We start from the raw sequence: 22,612 nt of genomic DNA on the forward strand, positions 1-22,612 counted from the left end.
CTTCCAAAGGAAGGAAAAAAAAAAAAAAAAAAGATTCTCAAGCATCTAGTACATTGAAATCTTTCAGATACAGAAGCAAACATGTAGGAATGAAATCTGGGGGTGATTCCTCCCAAAGAACACAAAGCCCCTCTTTCCAGCCTGTCATAAGGTGAAGCCTCATGTCATTACCCATTGTTACTGAAACAGAAATAATTTCAAGATGAGAACTGCACATTTTATTATTTTAAGCATACATTAGTAAGGAAAAAGAAAAGTTTTAATGGTGATGCATTTTACCTTGCTGTTACTGGCAGTTACCTGGAATTACTTAGGCCTTTGGAACAGACAAAATTCTATGGAATAGAAATATATCAACTGCAACAAGCTACTGTATATATGCAGAATGGGCTTTATCCTGTCACTTTGCAGATTGCCAGCTGCTACCACTGCATTTTACAAGGCATACAGTTAGAAATCAGGAATAAAGCATTTTGTTTCCTATAACTCTGCAGCCTGTTCCACCACCACCTTCCTTGTTTATTGGAAATATTTGTCCTCAGACAAAAAGTTGGGTGTTTTTTGGCTTTGGTGGGTTTCTTTTGTTTTTCTTTTTAATGGTAACGTTTGCTCATAGAGTTTGTCACAGTGTTAACTGCTTCACTGATGATTGTGTAAGTAGAAGCATGTAGTTAAGCAGCACTGCCAGATTTGTGGCATGCAATGGCATGTGCTGGCTTTCGTTGCACTGCCGCTGAGAACTTTTGAGATCTTCGGGACAGGGACTTCTTTGCAGAGTACTTTGCAAATAAAAGAGAGCCTTGAGCTGGGCTGAGGTACACCTCAAGCTTCTACATTGCTAAGAAGTAAAGCAAAAGCAAGCTGACTTTAAGTTTGGGACTGAAGAGGGCAAGAATTCACAATCCCTTGCAAGGGAGACTTAGGTTAATATGACATTCGTCAATCCTTTATCTCCTCCTAGCAGCTGTGTTTTCAAGCTATCTGCACTGTCTCAGCTCAGAGATTGCCAGTGGTTTTGCCACACTTTCCATCTGCATTTCTGTACCATATACAGGGATCCTTAATTCTGTCACCCATTCTCTTCTGTCTTTGCTACAGCCTGAGCAGCTCATGTGGTTATTTGTCTGTACTCCCAACATGTTCAGCTTTCTCCTTTTCTCCTCACCCTGGACCACTTCTTAGATATTCTGTACAGTCTGATAAAGAACACCACACGCTGCAGCAAAGACAAGTATTTCCAGTGTCATCTGACAAAACACAATGCTTCTTTTAAAAATAATCTAAAGAGTGCAAATGCAACTGAACTATCAGCAAAAGAAATTGTTTTCAGAAAATTTGATCCAAAAGGGATGTTAGTTATTTTTATGGAGATAACAGTAAGCATATGATTTAAAATCATACCAAAACTACTGGATTTCTGTCTTCCATTCTCTTTCACGATTTTATATCTGAATGAGAAAGTAGCCACTTTTCTCTTTCTGTTGCACGCTGTCAATAACTTACTATTATCTGCCTTACTATTATCAATAGACAAAACAACAACAGGAGAGTGGTTTTGTTTCCTGTGATCCTTGCAGGGCCTTTAATGCCTTCAAACTTGACCTAGTATTTTTTACTTTTGTAATCTGCTGTATCTTATCAGTGAAGACTTGCTAGGCAAACTTCTGCACTGCAGCCCCTATCTCTCACCTGCTGATGAATTTGTTTGGTAGATATGAATCTGTCCTAAATCTCCTCTTTCCTTCGACAATGACTTTGGTAACCTGGATTATTACCAGTAATCTTTATATTCATATAGAGTTTATGTAAGAGAAAAAGATGTAGCAAGATGCCTTCAGATAATAACTTTCAAAGATTAATGTTCTGTCTCATATTTTTACTGTTTGTCTTCTCATTGGCCTTCCTACATGACCCGTGACACAACCTACTAAAATATTCATAATTTCAGAATGACCCAATATTCCTTGCTTCCCTGGGACCCAAAAAACCCCCAAGCTCTGGAAGTAGGTCACATGCAACAGGTGCATTGCTCCGATGTAGGATGGGGCTGACATGAGCTACGCTTGCCCAGATGTGTAGCTGGGTTGCCTGTGTCAGCCCTTGCTTTCTCCCACCACGCACTGCTTTGCCACTCCATGCAGGGTAACACGATTTATCAAAAAGGTTATCTTAAATCTAGTTTGACAGAATGTTCTTCTGGAATATTTGCTGAACTTACTGCATTACTTGCGTGGGATGTTCAAAAGCATTCAGTAGGTTTAGGAGCACAAATCCTCTTGTTGCTCAATACTATTGCTCTTTTGACTGCTGCCAGTTTAGTCCTTCAGCAGCTATCCTCATACTACATTCTTCTTCTTGCCTCACTAGCTCCTTTGGCTCTAAAGCCTATCATTAGTGATTTTTTAAAGCTTTTTGACTAAATATTAGTTGGAACATGCCACCTGGGTTAGCAACTCTCTCCAGTTTTGCAGTAATCATATCAAATGAATTACTACTAACAGAATTGTGTTAATTCTGTACCTAGCACCCAACTTGCTGGCCAATTTGCAGCTCAACCTGCTGAGACTCCCAGAGCTGACCATAATGCAAATCCAGTAGCAGCTCCCTTGAGAACCTGGGATATCTACTCCCCAGGTTTCAGCTGAGGGGTTAGTTAGGGGTTAGAGGGAGAGAGGGCAGGATAAAGACAGGGACAACAAAAAGTGAACCTGGCATGGTCACAAACCAGGATGTTAACATCATGCTCCCCTTAGAAACAGAGATAACAATTACTCACAGCAGCAAGAGCCCTATAGTCATGGTGCTTGCCCAAGGTGAAGAAAATGGACCTGAAGGAAAGTGAGTGTAATGATCCATGGGCCTCCAGCAAACCAGAAGATCAGAAACTTTCCCATCAGAAACCACAAATACCCAAAGACTGCATGTGTCACAGCAGGCAAGAGCAGTGTGATCCCAAATGGTATCACAAACTTCACAGAGTTTAAACTAACTGGACTGCTACAGCTGGGAGGTGAGTAAGCACTATCTGACTTTGCACTAACATAAGGAGCTCAGCTGGGTGGTTCTTGGAGGTGCTGGCTGCAAAAGCGAAATAACTGACTTTGTACAGTAGTTCCTAAAAAGATTGCTCTTTCGCATAAAAGAAATTAAGAGGACTAATACATGGGATAATGTCAGGATTTAAAGTACTACACTTATGCCTAGTGCAACCAATTTCAAAGACATGTAATGGCATGAGTTTCATTATAGCCATGTAATAGTGACAGCTGGAATTAAGGTCACCTAAGTATTCCCATTCCTACTCCCTGCTTTAAATTGTCCATAATTAGCTTCCTAAAACTTTCACACTACCATTGAAATTTTGTCTGCTTAGGGAGATTTTCTAACTTTTGGAGAGAAAATCAAGTTTACAGAGAAAAATCACCTGGGCTAATATCCAGAGAAAGGCTTTTGTGTATTTTATTTTCCAAAAAAAAAGTATGCTTTTCCCAGGAAAATTACTCTGTGCTTCTTATTCTTAAGCAATACTTAAAGGTAAGGAGCTGAAATACAGGAGAGAATAGCTCTTAAGAAAAGAATAGCTTTATGAAATCTAAGGAAGATCAATGGTGATGTATTCAGGTTATAAGTGTCCAAATGCCATCAGCCACCCAAGTTCAGTACTGAATTTTGATTCTTCCTTTTGACAACACCATGTTTTAAACAGCCACTCTCTTGACCAGCCAGATTTTGATCTCAGTGACACCAGTTCACATCTTGAATCACTTCATTGATTTAATTACCTGTAAACAACGCAGTAATTCTGGATTGTGGGTCTATAATTAAGATAAGATTCTACCCTTAATCACACACGATATCTATAACTGCCCTTTATTTCATTGTGAATTCCTTTTTCCAGCTCAGGCATCCATTTTCTTTGTGCACATTTTATAGCTTTTCTTGCCACACACTGGATCTGGATTACAGTCACTTATTTGGGGGTAGGGGTTGTGTCATCTTATGATTTTTCTGGCTTTGTATGTGCTTATTAGACCTTCTGCCATGATGAATCAAGAAAAAATAAAAAAGAAACATCAGCTTATACTTGAGAAAATTACATTGAATTAATAAGTCAAAGAATCAATGTTGTTGAAGGATCATTGAATTTAAGTTAGAGAAAAAAGTCAGATATTAGGCACATTGTTGATTACTAACAATTTCATCCTGGAAATGCATACTATTTAGGTAGAGCACACTGACAGCACTACAATGCATCGACTTGCACTAGCATTTAGAAGTACTTTGTATTCTCCTGAATATATTTTTAGTTCCCTGTGCTACTGTGACTTGTGGAAACAGGAAAAAAACTGGAAACAAAAGTCAAAACAAGAACATACCTCAGTTTTTAAATCAATGCAGTCTATGACTATGCCAGTGGCCTTTTTCTTCTTTTGATTTCAAAAGGAATTTCTGAAAAAAGCATCACAAGTGCGATGCAAGTGCTTTCTGCAATTATTTCCTCTCTCTGTGTACAGCATTTCACGTATATCTTTAAGGCCACACCTGTATATATACATACTGACAGTCGAGTGCGTTGTCGAGTGCGTTGTCGAGCTCTAATTCCAGAGCCAAATAAGTCACCACACTGTCATCTTGGCCACTGTTACGCTGCCCTGTTTCCCAGTTGGCTGAATTACCGTGGAAAGATGCTTTCTGCTTTGTTTCTAGTCCCAGTCACCCATAGAGGGCACCCTCATTGTACCATACCCGTCCAGAGACAATGCTTCCTATCGTGAGAACCATTCCCTTAAAACAAAGATTTTAAAGCAGAAGTTGTCAAATGCTTACACTTATTTGAGGATTTTTTTTTCAAAATGCTCCTTAATCCTAAAGATCTTTTCTTTACATTGATAAAAGATGTGGGGTTTTTTTTCATTTTACAATATTATTTTGCAGAACAAGAGAAAAGGGAGAATATTATTTAAAAGTCTCTAAATATCTTTGTTTAAAAGGCTTCATTTCTCTGGCTTTTGTACTATTATAAATAAAACTGCCTTCAGTAAAGAACAAGAAAAAATTTCAATGAAAGTTCTGCTCTTTCACCTCATATCGGTACTGAGCAAGCACTTGAGGGAGCACATACAGAGCCTAGGAATCCTCCGGTTTAAATAAGGGTTGTGCTGGTTTTGGCCAGGGCAGTGTTAATTTTCTTCATAGTAGCTGGTATGGGGCCATGTTTTGGATTTGTGCTGGAAAGAGCATTGATAGTACAGAGATGTTTTCAGTATTACCGAGCAGCGCTTGCACAGAGCCAAGGCCTTTTCTGCTTCTCACCCCAGCAGCAAGCAGGCTGGGGGTGCGCAAGAACCTGGGAGGGGACACAGCTGGGACAGCTGGCCCCAACTGACCAAAGGGATATACATATGGTGTCACACTTAGCAACAAAAAGCTGAGGGAAGGAGGAAGGGGGAGACGTTCAGAATGATTGCATTTGTCTTCCCAAGTAACTTGTGCATGATGGAGCCCTGCCTTCCCGGAGATGTCTGAGCATCTGCCTGCTGATAGGAAGTGGTGAATGAATTCCTTGGTTTGCTTTGCTTGCGCACATGGCTTTTGCTTTAATTATTATACTTTCTTTGTCCTAACCCATGAATTTTCTTCTGATTCTATCCTCGGTCCTGACACAGGGGAGTGAGCAAGCAGCTGTGTGGTGCTTAGTTGCTGGCTGGGGTTAAACCACAACAAGGACTTAGGTTATAAACTTTGGTATCTATATCTGAAAACACTACCAAATATCTCTTGAAGCTTATTACAACCAGGAACTTTCTTCATCAGTTTGGTCTGGGTGCTACAAGACTCTGAAAAGTCCTTGGAAATAAATACTGGGCTGCTGCAGGTACTGTAATTTTTCTTTCTGTGATCTGTCCAATTTATCTTCCATTTTCTTTTATTTCAGGGGTTGAGAGAAGAGGTATTTTAGGGGGGGTGGGAGGGAACAGCACACATACAGTAAATGAAGCTACATGATACTTGTAGATATTTGTACTTTTCAACTTGCTTTAAAAAAAAAAAGTCACATAAGACACCCTTGATCTTTAGCACACTCCCATTACTTGGGGCATATTCAGTTTTCATCTCTAAATTAGTCCTCACAGTCTGGTCTCCCAGAGAAAATAGTCTTTAGGAGTGTTTCAAAAACCTGCTGCCTTGGGGATCCTCTCCTACAAAACAAACCTCCTGACCCAAGGACCATAAGGCACTCATCAAGCAAGCCACATGCTTCTGAGTTTTACCTTAACACCCACATGGAAAGTGCGACAAACATACCTCATGTATAGTTCAAGCCAGCTTTGCAGATAGCTCTTTGCTCTGAAGTGATTTTGTATTTCACCTCACTCTCTCTCCCAAACACACACATGCACAGTTCTGTTTCCCAGGAAGACCTGAGTCATGTCTGACCCTAAAGAGGCCAAGTGTCATAAAACAGCGGTCTCATCTACTCACTCACTGCTGCCAGTCTTCAGCTAGGCTTCCTTTGAGTTCAGCTCAGATGGAAACCTTAGCCAGTACTTCACGCTTTGGCCTCGAAGATGTGGCAGTAAGCTATTCACAACTCAAATGATACGAGGTACTTACTGATACAGGGATCACTGCAAGCGTATCACTGGGTAGAAAGCAGTGCTTCAGTTACAAGCATCCTGTTGAAGGTTAACTCATCCACCAAACAAGGTTATCAGGTGTTAAAGCTCTGCTTCCCATGGAAGCACAAGTGTCTACATGAGCGTTAAGAGAGAACAAACACAAAGTAACTGAAGCGATGAGGATGAATAAAACCTGAGTGTGCCAGAGGAACTAAGTGGGTCCTTTCCTGATTACCACAGGCACTTAAAAAATTCTTTCCTGTCTCTAGGGATCTCTTTTTAGCTGCTAAATTGGCTTTATTGATTTGGCCTTTCACCTCTCTCCAGCTCAGCTCCCTGTCTGCACAGAGGAGACACCAGCGCCCAGCAGCTGGGAAACTGCAGGGCGCCTTGTTCATAACTGAATTGTGCTGAAGCAGCTGCAAATCTGCACCACTGAGAATGCAGGGCAAAGTGAGATCCCATTGCACCCCACTGGTGTCCTTCAAGGTGGTGGCACAGAAGGCACCTAAGCAGAGGCATTGGATACAGCTAACAAGCCCTGTTGGTGAGCCACAAAGCGGCAGGGACGGTGCAGAGCTGCAGAGAAGTACTGAGTGCCAAATACTGCACTTGACAGTCCTTGGGACCCTCACTTACCTTAGCAGCACAGAGAACAGGAGGTGTGTGTGGGGAGGGACATGCATGGCACCTGCTTGCCTTTCTGCTTCTCCCCCCTCGCAGTGAGAGAAATGTGTTAACAACCTTTAAAATCATCATCTCCCAAGGGACAAAACTGCCTACTTCATTAACAGCTCCAGTACAGGGACTCAGCAATAAGTCCTTAAACTGACTAAGAACAGAAACAGTCATCAGAACCATTCTGCAGTATTTTCCTGTGGTATCACAACTGCTTCTGCAATACTCAGTAGAGAAACTATTTCTAAATTAAACCAACACTAATTCAATTCTATCAGACAGGAAAGACTTCAAGAGCTGTATTCATTAAAAACTTTCCCCAACATCTGTACTTAAGGACACAGAAAATTCTCTTATTATTCAAAGTCACTGGAGCAAGATGTCTGTTTCTAAAAGAGAAGTCCTGACACACAGTACTGAGTCCTGAGGCAAGGATTACTTGATGACATTCCATCTCTTCAATAGAAATACTGGGATAGGCAGTAGTTACCCAGGGGATGTACCCAGGTAGCCTCTTAGTAGAACCCCCAAACACTCTGCCCAGATCCAGCCAGATAGTTTTGTGTTGGTTTCAGATGGTGGAAGGACGGGGGAGAGCCCAGATGCCTTGCAGATAGTGAGATGACAGGGGAAATCCATGCCCAGTCCATTCCATGGCTCAAGACACCCATGGAGGGAAAACAAACATCTCGCCTCTCCCCCAGCCACCCAATTAGCGAAGGAGGGAGCCATGCTACACTCATTACCTGAGAAGCATCCATCCACCCAACCCACAGCCTGGCTTACCGTCACACGGGAGCAGGAGAGAGTAGGGGATAATGGATGGGGCACAGCCCCAGAAGCAGAGGAGGGTACAGTGTCTAACGCAAGAGTCCACAAAGACACGTGGACTAGGACAGGGAGAAGCAGCCCAAGAGCAGGGCTGGGAACAGCTCTGGCCAGAGGAGGAGACAGGGAGATACTAGGTGCCTGGGAAAGGAGGAGGGTGGCATAAGCTGTCCTTGAAGAGGGGAAAGCTCGCAACATGTAGGAGAAAGTATCAGAAAGTTATTGTGGTGTGGTAAAAAGAGCAGAAAGGTACATTTGCAAATCACTGGTGGACAGAGTAAAGGCTGGTGTCTGTTTCTGTTGAGCAACCAGCCACGTACTGAAGGGGTCACATGCTGCAGCTACTTGGTATCCACTATTCCCACAGCTCGACGCTTGCCAGCCTTGAAGCTGAGACAATTCTCTTTAAGATGGACTTGATGAAGTACTCATTTCAAGCTCTCTTGAATGCATACCTCCTCCCCTTGAAGTCAAAGATGACTTTCCACACTAGACACAAAGCCCTTCCACCCTCCTCCTGCACACAGGGCAATTAGTGCTACTGCCCAGAGCAGGCAACTGAGATCATTTTAGTCACTCAGGTCTATCTAGACCCAGCTATCTCAGCTCCTTCCACGCTTTGGGGTGCCAGAGGGGCTGAAGAAGCAAAGTTTAAAGCAAGGCCTTGGAAATCTTTCCTGGAATGCTGTAGTAAGAAGGTAGTTAGAGCCTCCAAGATTCCTGGGAAATCCAAAAGAATTAATACATTTTTTGGGGGAAAAAAAACCCCAACCAAAACAAAAAAAAAATCAAGTCTGGTGTAGGAGTTGCAGAAAACTAGTCAGTAAAAGTTGTGCAGATCAGCCAAGCATTATATGAACCCACTATAAAAGAGAGGCTCCCTGAAGAAGAAGCCATTAAGGCTGTGACTGTGCCCTTTTAATCCAGTGCAAGAGGGGACAGCCTGGCATGGTCCATTTTAGTTGAACAAGAGAAGAACAGGGTCTCGCCAGAAAAATGAGGAGGCTCTGGTGAGCTGAACATCTCTTTCCACAGAGGCATTCAATCAGGTCTGCTTTTTCAAGAGAGCACAAAGGGAACCCTCACAGACACTCGCAGGAAGCAAGGCAAGGAGAAAAGACCTTTCATCATCTATCTCAGTCCCCCCAGCTCCACCCCACAAGACATTTTCCAGACTTTCCAGTCAGCCCTGAGATGTTGACTGGTGCACCAGCTTCATCAGCTCTCTGGCACGATCTCCCTGCATTCCCTCCCACCTTCAATGAGATAAGAGAGTCAGGAATGTTGTTCACAAGATGGGTGTTACTACTCAACTCTGAAACCAAAGCAAACATCAGGACATCTTCTGCCAGTTCTAAGGAGGACATGAGATGACTTCTCTATGGGAGCAAAAACATTTTTCCTGATGAAACATCAGCTCTGAAAAGAGGTCCTTTCAGGGTTGTTCTGGGGAGAAACAAAGGAGGCTTCATCAGGGAGGGATCAGAGAAGGGAGCACTTGGCAGGGAGTTGCACTAACTCAGGTAATTTGAATGCTTCTGATTATCAGAGATGATTCACTTCTGTTCACTTTGCACCAAGTATTGTGAAAGACATTGCATTTATCTGCACTGACACTGACTCACTGTTTCACAATATGAGCTTAAGGTATTGTTACTACTATGACAATGGGAAGGCTTGGACATCCAAAACCCTATACAACAGCTGGGGAAAGACTACAGAGGATTTTGGTAAATCCAGACCAAGCAGAAAATGTGATTAAAAACTCCACTCTTTTCTCCTCTATTAAAAGAGATGGTGTGAAAACTCTAAAAATAAAAATGCAGATGTTCTGAGACAGCTGTCAAGAAGTCAAGAGGATAATTCTGTCTCTAGAGAGATTGCTTTGATTTTTATCACTACAAGCTGAGTTTTGCCTGTAGACAATCAGATTTACAAAGAACATACTGTTAGTCATTAGTGTATAGAGTCACTTTAAATAAGCTTATGGACAATTCTTAATCTCATACATCCTTATGAGACGGAACACCTGGAACTAAACCCGCAGAAAGTCAAAGTTTATGGCATGGACCATTTATATCAGCTGACCTAAAATTACAGCAAAGAACTCACAAAATTTGAGTGAGAGGTAGCAGTTAATGGCTGAATTAAAGACAGCTTTTAAGAAAAGTCACAGGAACAAAGGAAAGGTAACACAGTTCTCTGTATGTTTGTTATGGTGTTACTTATCAAGTACAATTAACTGCTCCGAAATAATGGTTCTCACTGCTCAACCAACGCTGGTATTTACTGTCACTACTGTCAGAAGTGCTTAGCACCCATAGAGGAGACAGGGTTTCTAAAGCATTGGCTTCCGTTCAAGCATCTAAATTAATAGCCATGCTCAGAGGAAATCTGACAGCATTGGACACTGTCTGAAAGAACTTCTTAGCTAAAACCAAATTTCTTGCCAAAGGAGCCACACTTTTAAAAAATGAAGAGGGAACGAGTGGAAGAAAGGGATACAACTTTACTCAATGAAGCGTTATACCTCAGACTTCTCCCCAGCCCTTGCCTTCCTCCTGTCTCAGCAATACACAATGTCTTCTTGGTCAGGTAGAACATTCCCTCTCCAAGGTCCTATATCACAAGGTTTAAAGCCTGCAATTATTAAGTAATAGTTGTCAAGTAGTAGCACCTAAGTAAATGCACCTTATGTAAGACTCTATACATACAGATATGCACCAGGAGCAAATCTTGGGAAATATGGTACGGTCCCCAGTAGGTAAAGAGGGCAGAAAGGAAACAAGTATAGAAAAAAAAAATAAAATACTAACATCTCCAAGGTCCTCAGCAGTGAAGCCAGAAAGAGATGCTAGCACTGCCAAATCCCTATATAGCACCCTGCTTCTCCAGAACAATATTCACCACAGCTCACATTTTGTTGTGGACAAATGGCACGGCCCTAAATTAAATCACAGTGGGGAGCAAAGCATTGATTGTCCTATTAACTGAGTATCTGTGCAAGGTTGCTAAACAGGTGGTAAGAGATACACATCAAACTCTGATGAATGAAGCACAAAAAGATACAAGTACAATCACATGCTTATTGCTGTAAAGAGCTGAACTCTGTAATTATCATCTGTGGGGAAGTGTCTCAAAGAGAAAACAAGAAAGGAAATTGCAGTGTGTCTATTTATTTCCATAGCTACTGTATGACTGAGAGCCACTCAGCAGCCTCTGCTATTTGTAGGAGTGTTTCCCAACAAAACATACCAAAGGTGCAGGAAAAGGGCTTGTGTATTGTTTTGTCAACACACGGCAACAGCCTGCCAGGTAGAGTTCCCCACCCCATAAACGAGAGGGTGTACAAGAATGCTTTCCTTAGAGACAGTGGGGCATAAATCATAAAATCAGGCTCAGGGCAGGGAAAGAGAAGACACACACAACTGACTAGTGATATAGGAGAAAGCTGAGATTATTGTCGATGTCTGCTTCGCCACTGCAGGGACAAAGAGAGGTGACAAGCTAGAACAAGCAGACTGGCACGTGCAAGACATCTGCCAGGTATGATCGTGACTCCCCATTTCCCAGGTCTGCTAACCATAGGGGATCAGGGTACACCAGTCACCTGTGGTCTAAAAGTGTGCTGCTCACATTAATGACTCTTCTATCACACAATCCTTAACAGCAAGGCACAATGATCAAAACTTACCAGTCTCTCAACCCTCTCACTCAGGTCTCTAAACCTTCCCGAGGACTGTCTGGACAATTCATTACTGTACTGGATGTTGGTGATTTTTACGTTGGCACTGTAATAGAACAGCTTCTGATCTGTAAGAGAAATAAGAGAAACAGGTAATACTGAAAGCACGAAGACGAATGAACTTTTGATATACACCTAGAGCTGACTGATATCTAGATGTCTAGGGGGTGGATGATCCTTCACCCGTATCCAACCCATTCAAATACAGCTTCCAAAAGCTAGAAACCCAGGAGCAAGAACTCAATTGAGTTAGGTGATCTAAGCCAAGTGGTGACAAAAAGCTCAGTTTCCCCAACAGTTACAATGCTGGCCAATAGCACTTTGGGCTCGCACAGGATCACGAGCTGCATCCTACTGGTCAGCCACCTTCCTTCCTGGCCTGTGTGCCCACTCAACGCCGAGCCCTGGCAGGTGATTGCTGGTGGTCAAGGCGAGGGAACAGTGAAACATCACAAGTCGAGACAAGCAGAAGGTTCTGTCACTCATGTAAGGGAGACCAGAAAGCTGTGTTGACCTCATCACAGATGTAAATCATGAGGAAGATGTGAAAGGAATGAAAGCAAGTGAAAGCCAACAGAAACCACAGCCATAAACCTCCCTGCAGGAAACGTTGCTAAGAGATCAGCAAAGATGCTAAATGAGGAACAAAAGAGCTCTAGAAAAGCCAGTGGGTTTTCCCCAAAAGAGCTTTAAACGGACTGATAAAAAGCAAACTCCCAGCATTGTGCAGCACAACAAGCACAAAGAAAATACACTAAACATAGGAACAGTGATTTGTTATGTGAAACTTACCATATGCCAGAAAATAAACTAAGAGACCGATGGTGATAGCTGCTGCCGCTGCTGTTCCAATAACAATTAGAGCTATTTTCCAGGGCTCAAGATGTCTTATTTTGATGGCTGGCTGATGAATTCTGGGGGAAAGGAAGAACAAAGGGATAAGATTAATGAGAGACACTTTTCTAATTATCCCTCCCAAAAATGAAGCTAAAGTTTTCTCTCTCAACATCAGCTGATTCTTCCCAGCTGTATTAATTGACTTCTCACCCAACACCCTTGAAAATGAAACCATGACTCAAGACTATTTTGAAATAGATGTTGGGATATGCCAAATTAAGTAGGAGTCCCACTATGCACTTTCTTACATGACCTCTGACTGGAAATCTGCAAGAATAAAACTTATTTTTTAGCTGGGTGAATTTTTATACAGCAGCATAGGCAGTTTTCAATTGGTTAAAAAAATCAGTCATCACAGACACTCTAGCACCTTTGCTCCCAAAAATGCTTTGTGCAATAAAATTGGGAAAAAGCATCCCATGCTTTGTGTAGTACATATCTACACATTTTCCAAGCTGCTCCATCCATTTCTGTCTGCAAACCAGAGCTGGACAAGAAACAGATTTCAGCCAGCCAGCCTATGCTTCCTGTTTTACTCAGGCTAAGTCTAAAAGCAAAAGACAAGCACTGCTTTAAGTAGTATTTTCTGAAGGGATGAAATGACAGGGCAAGGGCAAGGACATGTGAGTGGACCAGGGGACATGAGTAGGAAGTCTCACCAGTACTTCTCTCTGCCATGCTCTTAATTACACAGGTGCTAATCCACATTAACTCAAGGAAAGTCAGTAGTCTGCAGGTCAGTATTTATAGTTAGACAAAAACCTGCCTGAAAAACGTTACTCACAGCAAATTCTAACTCTACCTATACACTCAAAGACATCTGAAGATCCTCAAAGCCACTTTTCTATTATGTTATCAGCCATTACAAAATACAGAACAGGAAGCCAGAATTTGTGGCAAAGAGTCTTTCATTCTAGAACCAGCTATCTCATTTGTGCAGATATGCACACCTTCAGGTTAAGGTACAGCCTCCCCCAGCAAAGCAGGCTCCCAGGATCTCCTCCTGAGGGTATGAGGCATCTCAGTGAGTTCCCACATTCATAACAAAGTACATACAGCTCACTTCCAGAACACCTACCTCATGAGCCATAAGTTTAAATACATTAAAATAAGTTTAAAATAATTTGCAGCTGTGTGCAGGAATAAGACAGCAAGCACACTGTGCACAGTACATAAATATTGAAGCAGGTTCTGATATTTCATTCTAATGTCATTGTAATGCCTTACAGTTATGGCCTTATTATTTCAGCTTGGAAAACAACTGACTCAGGCTAAATATCGTGACATTTGATTGAGTGAAAATGGGAATACTCATTTGTCACTCATACCTGTTCTGACTTGTACTGGATCTCCTAGCTAGTGTCTCCTTCACTCCTGTTATCCTCTAAACTATTAATCTCTCATCTCCTGTGGTTTGCTTCAAAATGCATCTGTGAATCCACAGCAGAAAAGAGGAGGGGGGAAAAAAAAAAAAAAAAAAAAAAAAAAGAAGATAGGAATTAAACAGTCCTGTTAAGAGATTAGCAGCTCCAAAGCTATTTCTGAGACTACTGTAGGAAGTTGCCTTAAAACTTTAACTGGAGAAATGAAAAAGATGCAGCTATAATGAGTCAGGACTCTGCCTCATTAAGAAGACTATTTCTAAATAGTAACTGTTAGCTGAAACCATAAAGTCAGTGGCGAGTTCAGCTTTAATTCGTCATGTGGGTCTGTTGGGGTGGGTTTTCTGCCACTCCAACTAGCAGTCCTTTGCATGTCTTGTACGTTTTGTAAATGTTTCTCTTACATTTGAAGTGAGACTAAGCTGCATGAAAAACCAACAAAACACACACACACTTAACTTGACACAACCTACTCGCATTCATTCTTGTAGATACTCTCATTTAAAAAGCAGTTGTCTCAATTAATCTACACAGAAGGAAAAACACTTAGAAGGTCTTTCAGCTATAATGAACCTGGGCTGGCACAGCCCCAGACCAAAATGCTGGGTCGGAGAAGCCCATTTGAAAGGCTGAATGCCACCTTTTACACCGCAGTCAGTGAGTGTGAAGAAATTACTACCTATCATATCAGTGAAAGAGCGGTTTCAGATCAGAAGTAACGTGGTCAGGATACAGTTAAATATAAAGTACCATATAAACTGAAACCTTTTCAGAATTCTTTTGTACATAGTATATAACATTTTTTTAATAATTCTTATTCTTTATTTCTTCTCTTTCAAGTTTCATATTACCATTTAGCAAACAGAACGCCCAGTCCACAATAGTTACTCACACATGTAATTTTACTCACACACATGACTTTCACTTAATTCATGAAACCTGTTTGAAAGCATCGTCTGAAAGAGGTACAAAGCAGACATCAGCTTTTAAACTGAATTTCCCCAGACAATAAACTGTTTGAGAAGTATCTGTTAGAAAGTCACTTAAGGAGAGAGGGGTGGGACTGTTTTGGGACCTGGGATGTCTTTTTTTTTTCCTTCTGTTTTTTCTGAATAACTGTCCCCCTTCCTTATAAATAATAGCACAGAATGACTGTTAAGGTTCACTCTCCTCTCCTAATTAATTTTTAAAACAAAAATTGGTTTTAAAAACATAAGGTATTTTTGAGTAAAATGTCCTTGGTTAGGTTGTTCCACCTGGATACTTCTCCATTTGAATAGATGTGCAAACTGAGCACACCAGGATGATTTCAAATCCAGGTTTTCAAAAATACCTGTGAGATAAAAACACAGATTGCTGGGCTGAACCTTTTCCATTCCCATTAACTTTGAGCTTTGCTGCTGCTTTGCTCTGTCTCCTAAGGTTCATTCCTCAAAGATCAATTATTTCATCTAATAACACATCCCATTGTGTAAAGCTGGACAGTACTTACAGGGATTCAATACACACAAGAGGAGTAACTATCCCAGAATTGAAACAGCTTTGATCCACATGATGACCCACCAGAGCCTGAAATACTCTGCAGAGAGCTGATACAAGTTCAACAGTGGGAATTTACTGTCACAGATAAAGAGTCCAGCAGTCCCTTACAACTCCTTGGGAACTATCTGCTCAACAGAGAGGGAACTGGGAGAGTAACCAAGAAAGGCATAGCAGGATTAAAAACACTCCAGGTGACAGGGTCACTGAAATCGTCCAGAGCAGAAATGGAGATTTTAAGCCTGAACAAAATACTAGCTGAAAGCCTTCCACTGACTTCAGCGGGCTTTCTGTCAGGATCCCTTCTGCCTACACCCTAAGTGGTCCTCCCCTCTACCCCAGAGGCTCTGCTCTTTCCCAGACAACCATGCCTGTGCAGTAATTTTAAATACACTGCAATCAGGGACTGGATTTCATCTTTCTACAGAAGACTGTCAAGTCCCAGAGTAAGATTTGTCTGATTAGGAAGAGGACTGAAATATTTGCTGACAAAGAGAAATGACAAAAACTGATACAAATTGCCCACACTGACAACAATTTTACTTGGTTGTCCTCTCTTTCTTTCCTAATAATTTCTAACACTGTCTTTGCTTTTTCAATTGGCATTCAGCTGGAATTTTCCTAGAAATACCCTCTGAGACCTTTCCTGAGTGGTGCTAGGTGATTTGGAGCCCTACATTCTGTACTTGGGTTCCCCCCTCCATCATGAGCACAAAGAAGCCCGCCAGGAACAATTCCTCAAGAAGCAGCTCACATCAATAAACACAAAGCCAGAAAGATCCCTCCCCTTAAGCATTTTACAAGGTAGAAATAAGGAGGACATGGTTAGTTACGTCTATTGGCTTTTAGTAGCAGAGGAGCACTGGGGGAAAAAAAGCCAGTCTCAAAGAAAAATTAAAAATCTTACCTAATACCCAAACTTTTTTTTAAGGGTGCCATTCAATAAACAGATCATAAACTTCACATTAAATAAATCATGCATGCACTTGCCTCACTGCAGCCTGAAACTGTTAGTTTACAAAATAAATAAGAGTGTCTTTTACCTATTGGAATTTTGATTCACGTCTTGCAAAGAAGCAGAATTAAAACTGCCTTCTACGAGTCACACCACCTTCAGAGGAAAAGCCTCAAAGGTCTTCCTCACCAGGGCAGAAAACACACTCTGACACCTGTGGGAACTCTTCCATCACCTGCACTGAGCTTCATATCACAGACAGTGTGTAGCTAAGTCAGCATGAACCATGAAACAGAACACAGGACAGGCTCTGCTTTGGCATGCACGTACTGACAGTGTCTGGTCAAGAAAGGTGCTGACAGGACAGCATGACAGCCAAACCCAAAACAGTCACCTAGAGATGATCTCTTGTGGGCTATTAAATGTCCTTATTATTATTAAATGTTTTTAGTCCTGTAACAGAGACATGCTTAGACAAACAATTTTTTTCCATGATTTTAGAATGCATGCAGTACTTCTGTCTTGAGGTGCTTTGAGAAAAAAAATCGATAAAAAATACTATCAGCCTTAGCAGTTTACATTTCTGGCTGGATAATAAGTTTTTATGTATTTTATACATAATAAACAGTTGCTAGGTTGGGTAGATAAATATTGAGATGCTGTAATCTAGCAATGTATTTTCACTGAACAGCGATGGACAAATTTCTTCATGGGAGAAATGCTGCTGAAATTAGAGAAGGTTCCTCAGACAAGAGGTTCAGCTGAGACTCTGAAACCCCAGGCAATTTTCCAATGGCAGAGAAACTGGACAATTCCCATTTTAATTTCTGTATAAAATCTGTCTCCCCGTTACCACTAAAACATGAAGTTTTCAGATTGTCTTGTATCAGAAGCATGTAAAATTAAGCCATCCCAAGCTTTGTGTTAGCTTGACTTCATTCAGAATGAAGACCTCTAAGTAACCAGAAATATAGACATAGAAGGAGTACGTGATGGAAACAGAATTATTTGATTTTCAAAACTTACGCTGACACAAAAAGCCCAATCATAAAACTGTCTGTGAATAATAAAGACAGGCATTTCTGCAACACCGTCCAACAGGATAGCAAAGTCCATAAAAGCTGCTGCGTTTACACTGGAGCTCACTCAGTCAGTGAAGACAACCAGATTTTACGGCTTAGGAGGAGATCCTTTCTTACTCTGATTTTCCTGTCTAAAATGGTCAGAAACTGAGTGAAGGTGACACGGAAACACAAATGGTACCAATCCATACGAGTCAAATGAGGTGTGGTGTATACCAGAATCAAAAGTATTTCACTAGGGTTTCCTGGAATCAGGATCTGCTCTGGGACAAACAGCAGAACAGGTTTCTGTTTGGTACCATGCAGGAACCACATCTGCCTCCTGCAGTAATGAAGGTTAACTCCCACTAATGCCAATGGGACACGAGTGTCCTTGCACCAGGGCTGGCATCCATTTCCTGATACACCTCAGCAGTCTGTAATCTACACTCATTTTGCCCACCTACCGCATGACAAATTGGTGCAAGTGGCACTGCATTTCCACCTACATATTCACTTTTAGACTCGCATATGCACCACCAGCTACTCTGTAGCCCACCCTGCCAGGGCACAAGATCTTCACAAGGAAGTTGTGGGTAGGACACTGCATTTGCTTCCCAGACTGCAGGACACAGCACAACAGAGGAGGGACAAGACTAGCAAAGCTGTCTACTCCACCCAGTTTTCCTTAGCGGCTTTGCTTCCTGAAGGATTTTATGGAGCACACATTCCATAGTTTCAACTTAGCTTGAAATGTTGTGAAAAAAGGCATCCTAGAACTGGAAAAACCTAATACTGAAGCCCCACTCCTGCAAGAGACTGAGGCACAGCATGATGAGCTCAAACAGCAAGGCTTACAGCTCCACGCTCAGATCTACATGCCTGCCCAGCAAAGAGCTCCGGACATTTAACAGGTTACGCAGGGCCTTTGATTAAGACCAGGAAGTCCCCATCCTTTCAGAAATGTGTAAATATTTAATTATCCAACACAGATTTCCCCTAATGTACCTTAGATTTTATAATAACCTAAACAACTATTTAAACAACTAAATCCTTTCCTAACTAGAAGGCAACTAAACTCATCTCAGATGCTATTTAACTATCCTCTAGCACGCTTATTATTTAGACCACTATTGATATCAACAAGACGTGTTAACTAGATTTACCTCTAAGAAGAAAAAGGAATGGCTTTTCAATTCTGCTAGGCAGAGAACTCTCAAAAACTAAGTTTTCCCTCTTTATGTAACACATGCAAACTGGTATTCACAACTGATGGGGATTTATCCGTCACCTGACAGAGCAGCGTAGCTTTTAAGGTAAGGATATTAAACAGGGCAGAGACTCTTTGGGTATTGAACAGGGTACCACTAAAGAAGCACAGAACCAAAAACTGAATTCAGTCTTCTCCTGACAAAGTCAACACTGTATTGACTAAAAATGACATTGTCCTCATGAAATGTGGGAATAAAGAGTAAGTTTTATCAATTTAGAAACAATGTTTCTATTTCAGCATGTCCAGCAATTATTAAAAAATACCCAACTTCTAGAAATACTGAGGATGGAAAAAATAAGTAATATCTTGCAATCATCCACAGCCATCTACCCAAAGCAATGCCAGAGAGGAGACTAAGATTGTAGTATTTAGCAATTACACATAAAAATTTAGCCATCCAGTCAAATCATTAGGGTATTAAAAAAAAATATTTCAGATTCTTTTGGATTTTTCTGAGGTCTTACTTTTTAGCTTCAATTGCTGAGGCAACGATAAAAAACACATTCAAGGAAGACTGAGCATCTCTTATTGCCACATGAAGCCAGGAGCCAGAGCATCAAACAGAAATAACAAATTCCAGGAGGCTTGCTGTACATTTATGACCAGATCCCTGCTCTGACTCAAGAGAATATAGTAGACTATCACAGCAGCTAGGAGACTTATTTTTGTAAAAATACCCTGAACTTTGCAGCACCATCTCAAATACTGTTACAGTAAAACGAAGCTAAGTATATTCAGCATCTCTGACTGCACAAAAATGCTTTCAGACACAAAACATCTTGCCATTACTCCCTAGGAATCATGGCTTCTCTGTAGTGTTCTCCTTACGTAGTTATGCTGCCATCACCGATTTAACTGGGACTTTTTGCAGGGTTTGGGGGAAATAATATTGCAACTAGACCTGACTAAAATCCATGGTTTACAAAAATTGTGTTATTAACATTTGATTTTGACACAAAAGAGCTTCCTGGATTCTCCACTGCTGCAATAAAAGCCTGCTGGGGGCAGGACAAGACAATCACAGGAAGGAAAGGTGTCAACCTAAGACATCATATCATTTCTAAAGAGAAAGAAAATCTTTGTGCTCCTGGCCATGCTAGGAAAGGATTTCCTTCTGCATTTCTCACTCAAGCCACGTGTTATTCTTTTCATCCAGACCACAGTCTCCAAACCCTCCCTTTCAGCCTGCAACTTCCCTCCTGTCTATTGCCCCTTTTCAGGCTGCGCATTTCAGACCGATCCATGATGTACCCTAGATTTAAAAGGACAAAAAGAGCAGGGATAGAGCAATGGGGTCCAAGGTCAGGCAAGAGAAGATTTCTCTTCTGGATCTACATATGTCCTTGAAGTCCTAAAACTGTCCCATAAACAGTATCCTTTACTACCATAACACCTCCAAATCAGACTCACAGAGTTAAAAAATGCCACCTACTTTTGAAGATCCCATGGTAGGTCCCGGTAGGTCTGGTAGCCTTTCTGACCGCCAACCAAGGCTTGACTAAAGTCTGGACTGCGTAGTGAATGCTGCTGGAAAACACAGGAGTTGCATTGACTGGTGTGACGGGAAGGGAAAGGTGTTGAATGAAGATCCTTCATTGAGGCACAGCTGGCGCAACACCCAGCACCCTGTGGGTTATTGCAAAACGGGGGAGCGAACTTCAGAATAAAAACAAACAGAGGTAAGCATGGAGTTGATAAGGAGACCGTAACCGTCGGATCAGCTCTGCATCAAAGAGCTCCCCAGGCAGAGATGGACAGAGCAGATAAATTGGCACAGGCAAGAAGACTTGTTCTTCACCACAGCAGAACAGGAAGTACGTGAGATTTCCCTTTTCCAGCACTCCCTTTCTGTCCAGCTTGTATCCCTGCAGCAGGCCTTCTCCTCAGCAGCAGCACCTTCTACCATACACTTACTGTAAAACTCACATGGGAGAGGCTCCACACTGTCCGCAATGCTAAGTCGCTTGCCTCCCGAGATAGCTGACAGAAAGGCCGAACACAAAAACAAATACAGATATAAATTGCTTGGTCAGCCAAGCCTGATCTCCCTCGGTGCTCACTGCTCCACAGCTGTCCTGAAGTCTCTTGGCATCAGGGACATGACAACTATAAGTATCCAGCCTCCTAATTACACGTTAGTCATTTAATGGCTAGCGTAACCCCGCCTGTGGAAAATGCTTACTCTGTGAAAAGGGCCACCAACCTCCTTGGAATTCCCTTCTCCCAGCACAAACGTGATTCTTCAGAGCCAACTGAAAAGGGGAAAATGGCTATTCTCTAGTGAGAAATTGTGTACTTGCATCTCAAAACCCAAGGCAAAAAAGGAAAATTACCAGAAACCAAACTTCTGGTCTCTAGTCTTTGATATGCTTGGATTTTTTTGCCAAAAAGTTTGAAGCATTTGGTTTTCCAGTGCAGTCTCAAGATTTCACAACTTTATGGGAACACATGTTATCTTCCAGAAAGAACCTCAGCAACAGAGGGTAACAACCCCCCCCCCCCCCCAAAAAAAAAAAAAAAACAAAAAACAGCAAAAAGAAAATTTCACCTAATTATACCAAGTCCTTTTCCTTCTCTCACTAATGATGCCTATTCACAGGCATTTCAATGCAATTACAGAAGCAAGTGTCTGGACATCCCATTGTTAGGACAGTGGGAAAAGCTGAGCACTGCTGCATGGCATCTATTTCTCTAACATTGATTTCTTCCTTTGCTTTGATCAAGTCAATTGCTGCTTTTTTTTTTTTTTTTTTTTTTTTTTTGGCTTCTGTTGCAGTTACCTGCCTTACGTGGGGGTTTACTGATTGAATACACAGTTACCTCTTGAGTACTAATATCCTCCCTGGGCACCCCCCTCCCCTTCCCCCCTCAGCCCTGTCATCTTCTTTTTCAAGATTAATAAAACTCAAAATTAAGTTTGTGCACAACAGAAATCCCTGCTCCACCCAGAAACACACTCACACCCACAGGAACTCCAGCACTCAATGCAGTGCCGGAGATCGATTACAAACCAATTCAATCCAGGAGTCAAGAAATACCTTAGAATTCCTCAGGTTTTTTATTTGGTTTTTAATATTGTGTTCACAAAATCTGTCATCCTTACAAAACACGCTCCTAGAATAGAAAAAGCTTAATTAAGTTTGGGATGTAATGCAAAGAAGGACATAGCATTTCTGCCCATAATGGTTAGGCTGAGGCTATGCATAGTGGTCTGCCCACAGAGATAAAAGTTGGCAGCACTGTTAGTGGGTTACTAACATTAACTTCTTCATTAGTTATTAGAGACTGCTAATCAGATGCCCTAAGTACCCAGGCCAAGCTCACTGGGAAAAGGCAACCCTTGAAGTGTTTACCCTGTAAGTTGTACAGAATTTTCTCTGATGTGCTCAGAAGTTCAAAGGCCAGCTCTACCCTCCTGGGTCAGGTAAAAAACATATTCCAGCAGAATTAGGTTTTAGCAGGCAGCTAGAGTTTGAGACAAAAGTTACCTGAGATCTTGGGCTCTATAACAAGATTTCAAAGGGTCTTAGTAAGTAGCACTAAAGGAAGGGGCTTGGACAGTAAACTAACAAGCTTCTGGTAACTTTCAGAGCACACTAGGACAGGTCTTCCTGTTGTTTTTGTAATATCTCTG

General features: G+C 41.7%; 1 protein-coding gene across 1 annotated transcript in view; it reads right to left on the reverse strand.

The window, feature by feature from the left end:
* Positions 1–20,574, reverse strand: part of LOC102048223 (transmembrane protease serine 11E-like) — a 41,774-nt gene extending 21,200 nt beyond the window's left edge. The window contains exons 1-3 of the mRNA XM_014285606.2: positions 20,411–20,574; positions 12,664–12,785; positions 11,821–11,939 (exon numbers count right to left, since the gene is read on the reverse strand). Of these exons, the coding sequence (XP_014141081.1) occupies positions 11,821–11,939; positions 12,664–12,785; positions 20,411–20,574 (405 nt within the window). The remainder of the gene's footprint in view (positions 1–11,820; positions 11,940–12,663; positions 12,786–20,410) is intronic.
* Between the last annotated feature and the right edge of the window lie 2,038 nt (positions 20,575–22,612).

This window comes from Falco cherrug, chromosome 1, assembly GCF_023634085.1.
Source record: "Falco cherrug isolate bFalChe1 chromosome 1, bFalChe1.pri, whole genome shotgun sequence".
NCBI lineage: Eukaryota > Metazoa > Chordata > Aves > Falconiformes > Falconidae > Falco > Falco cherrug.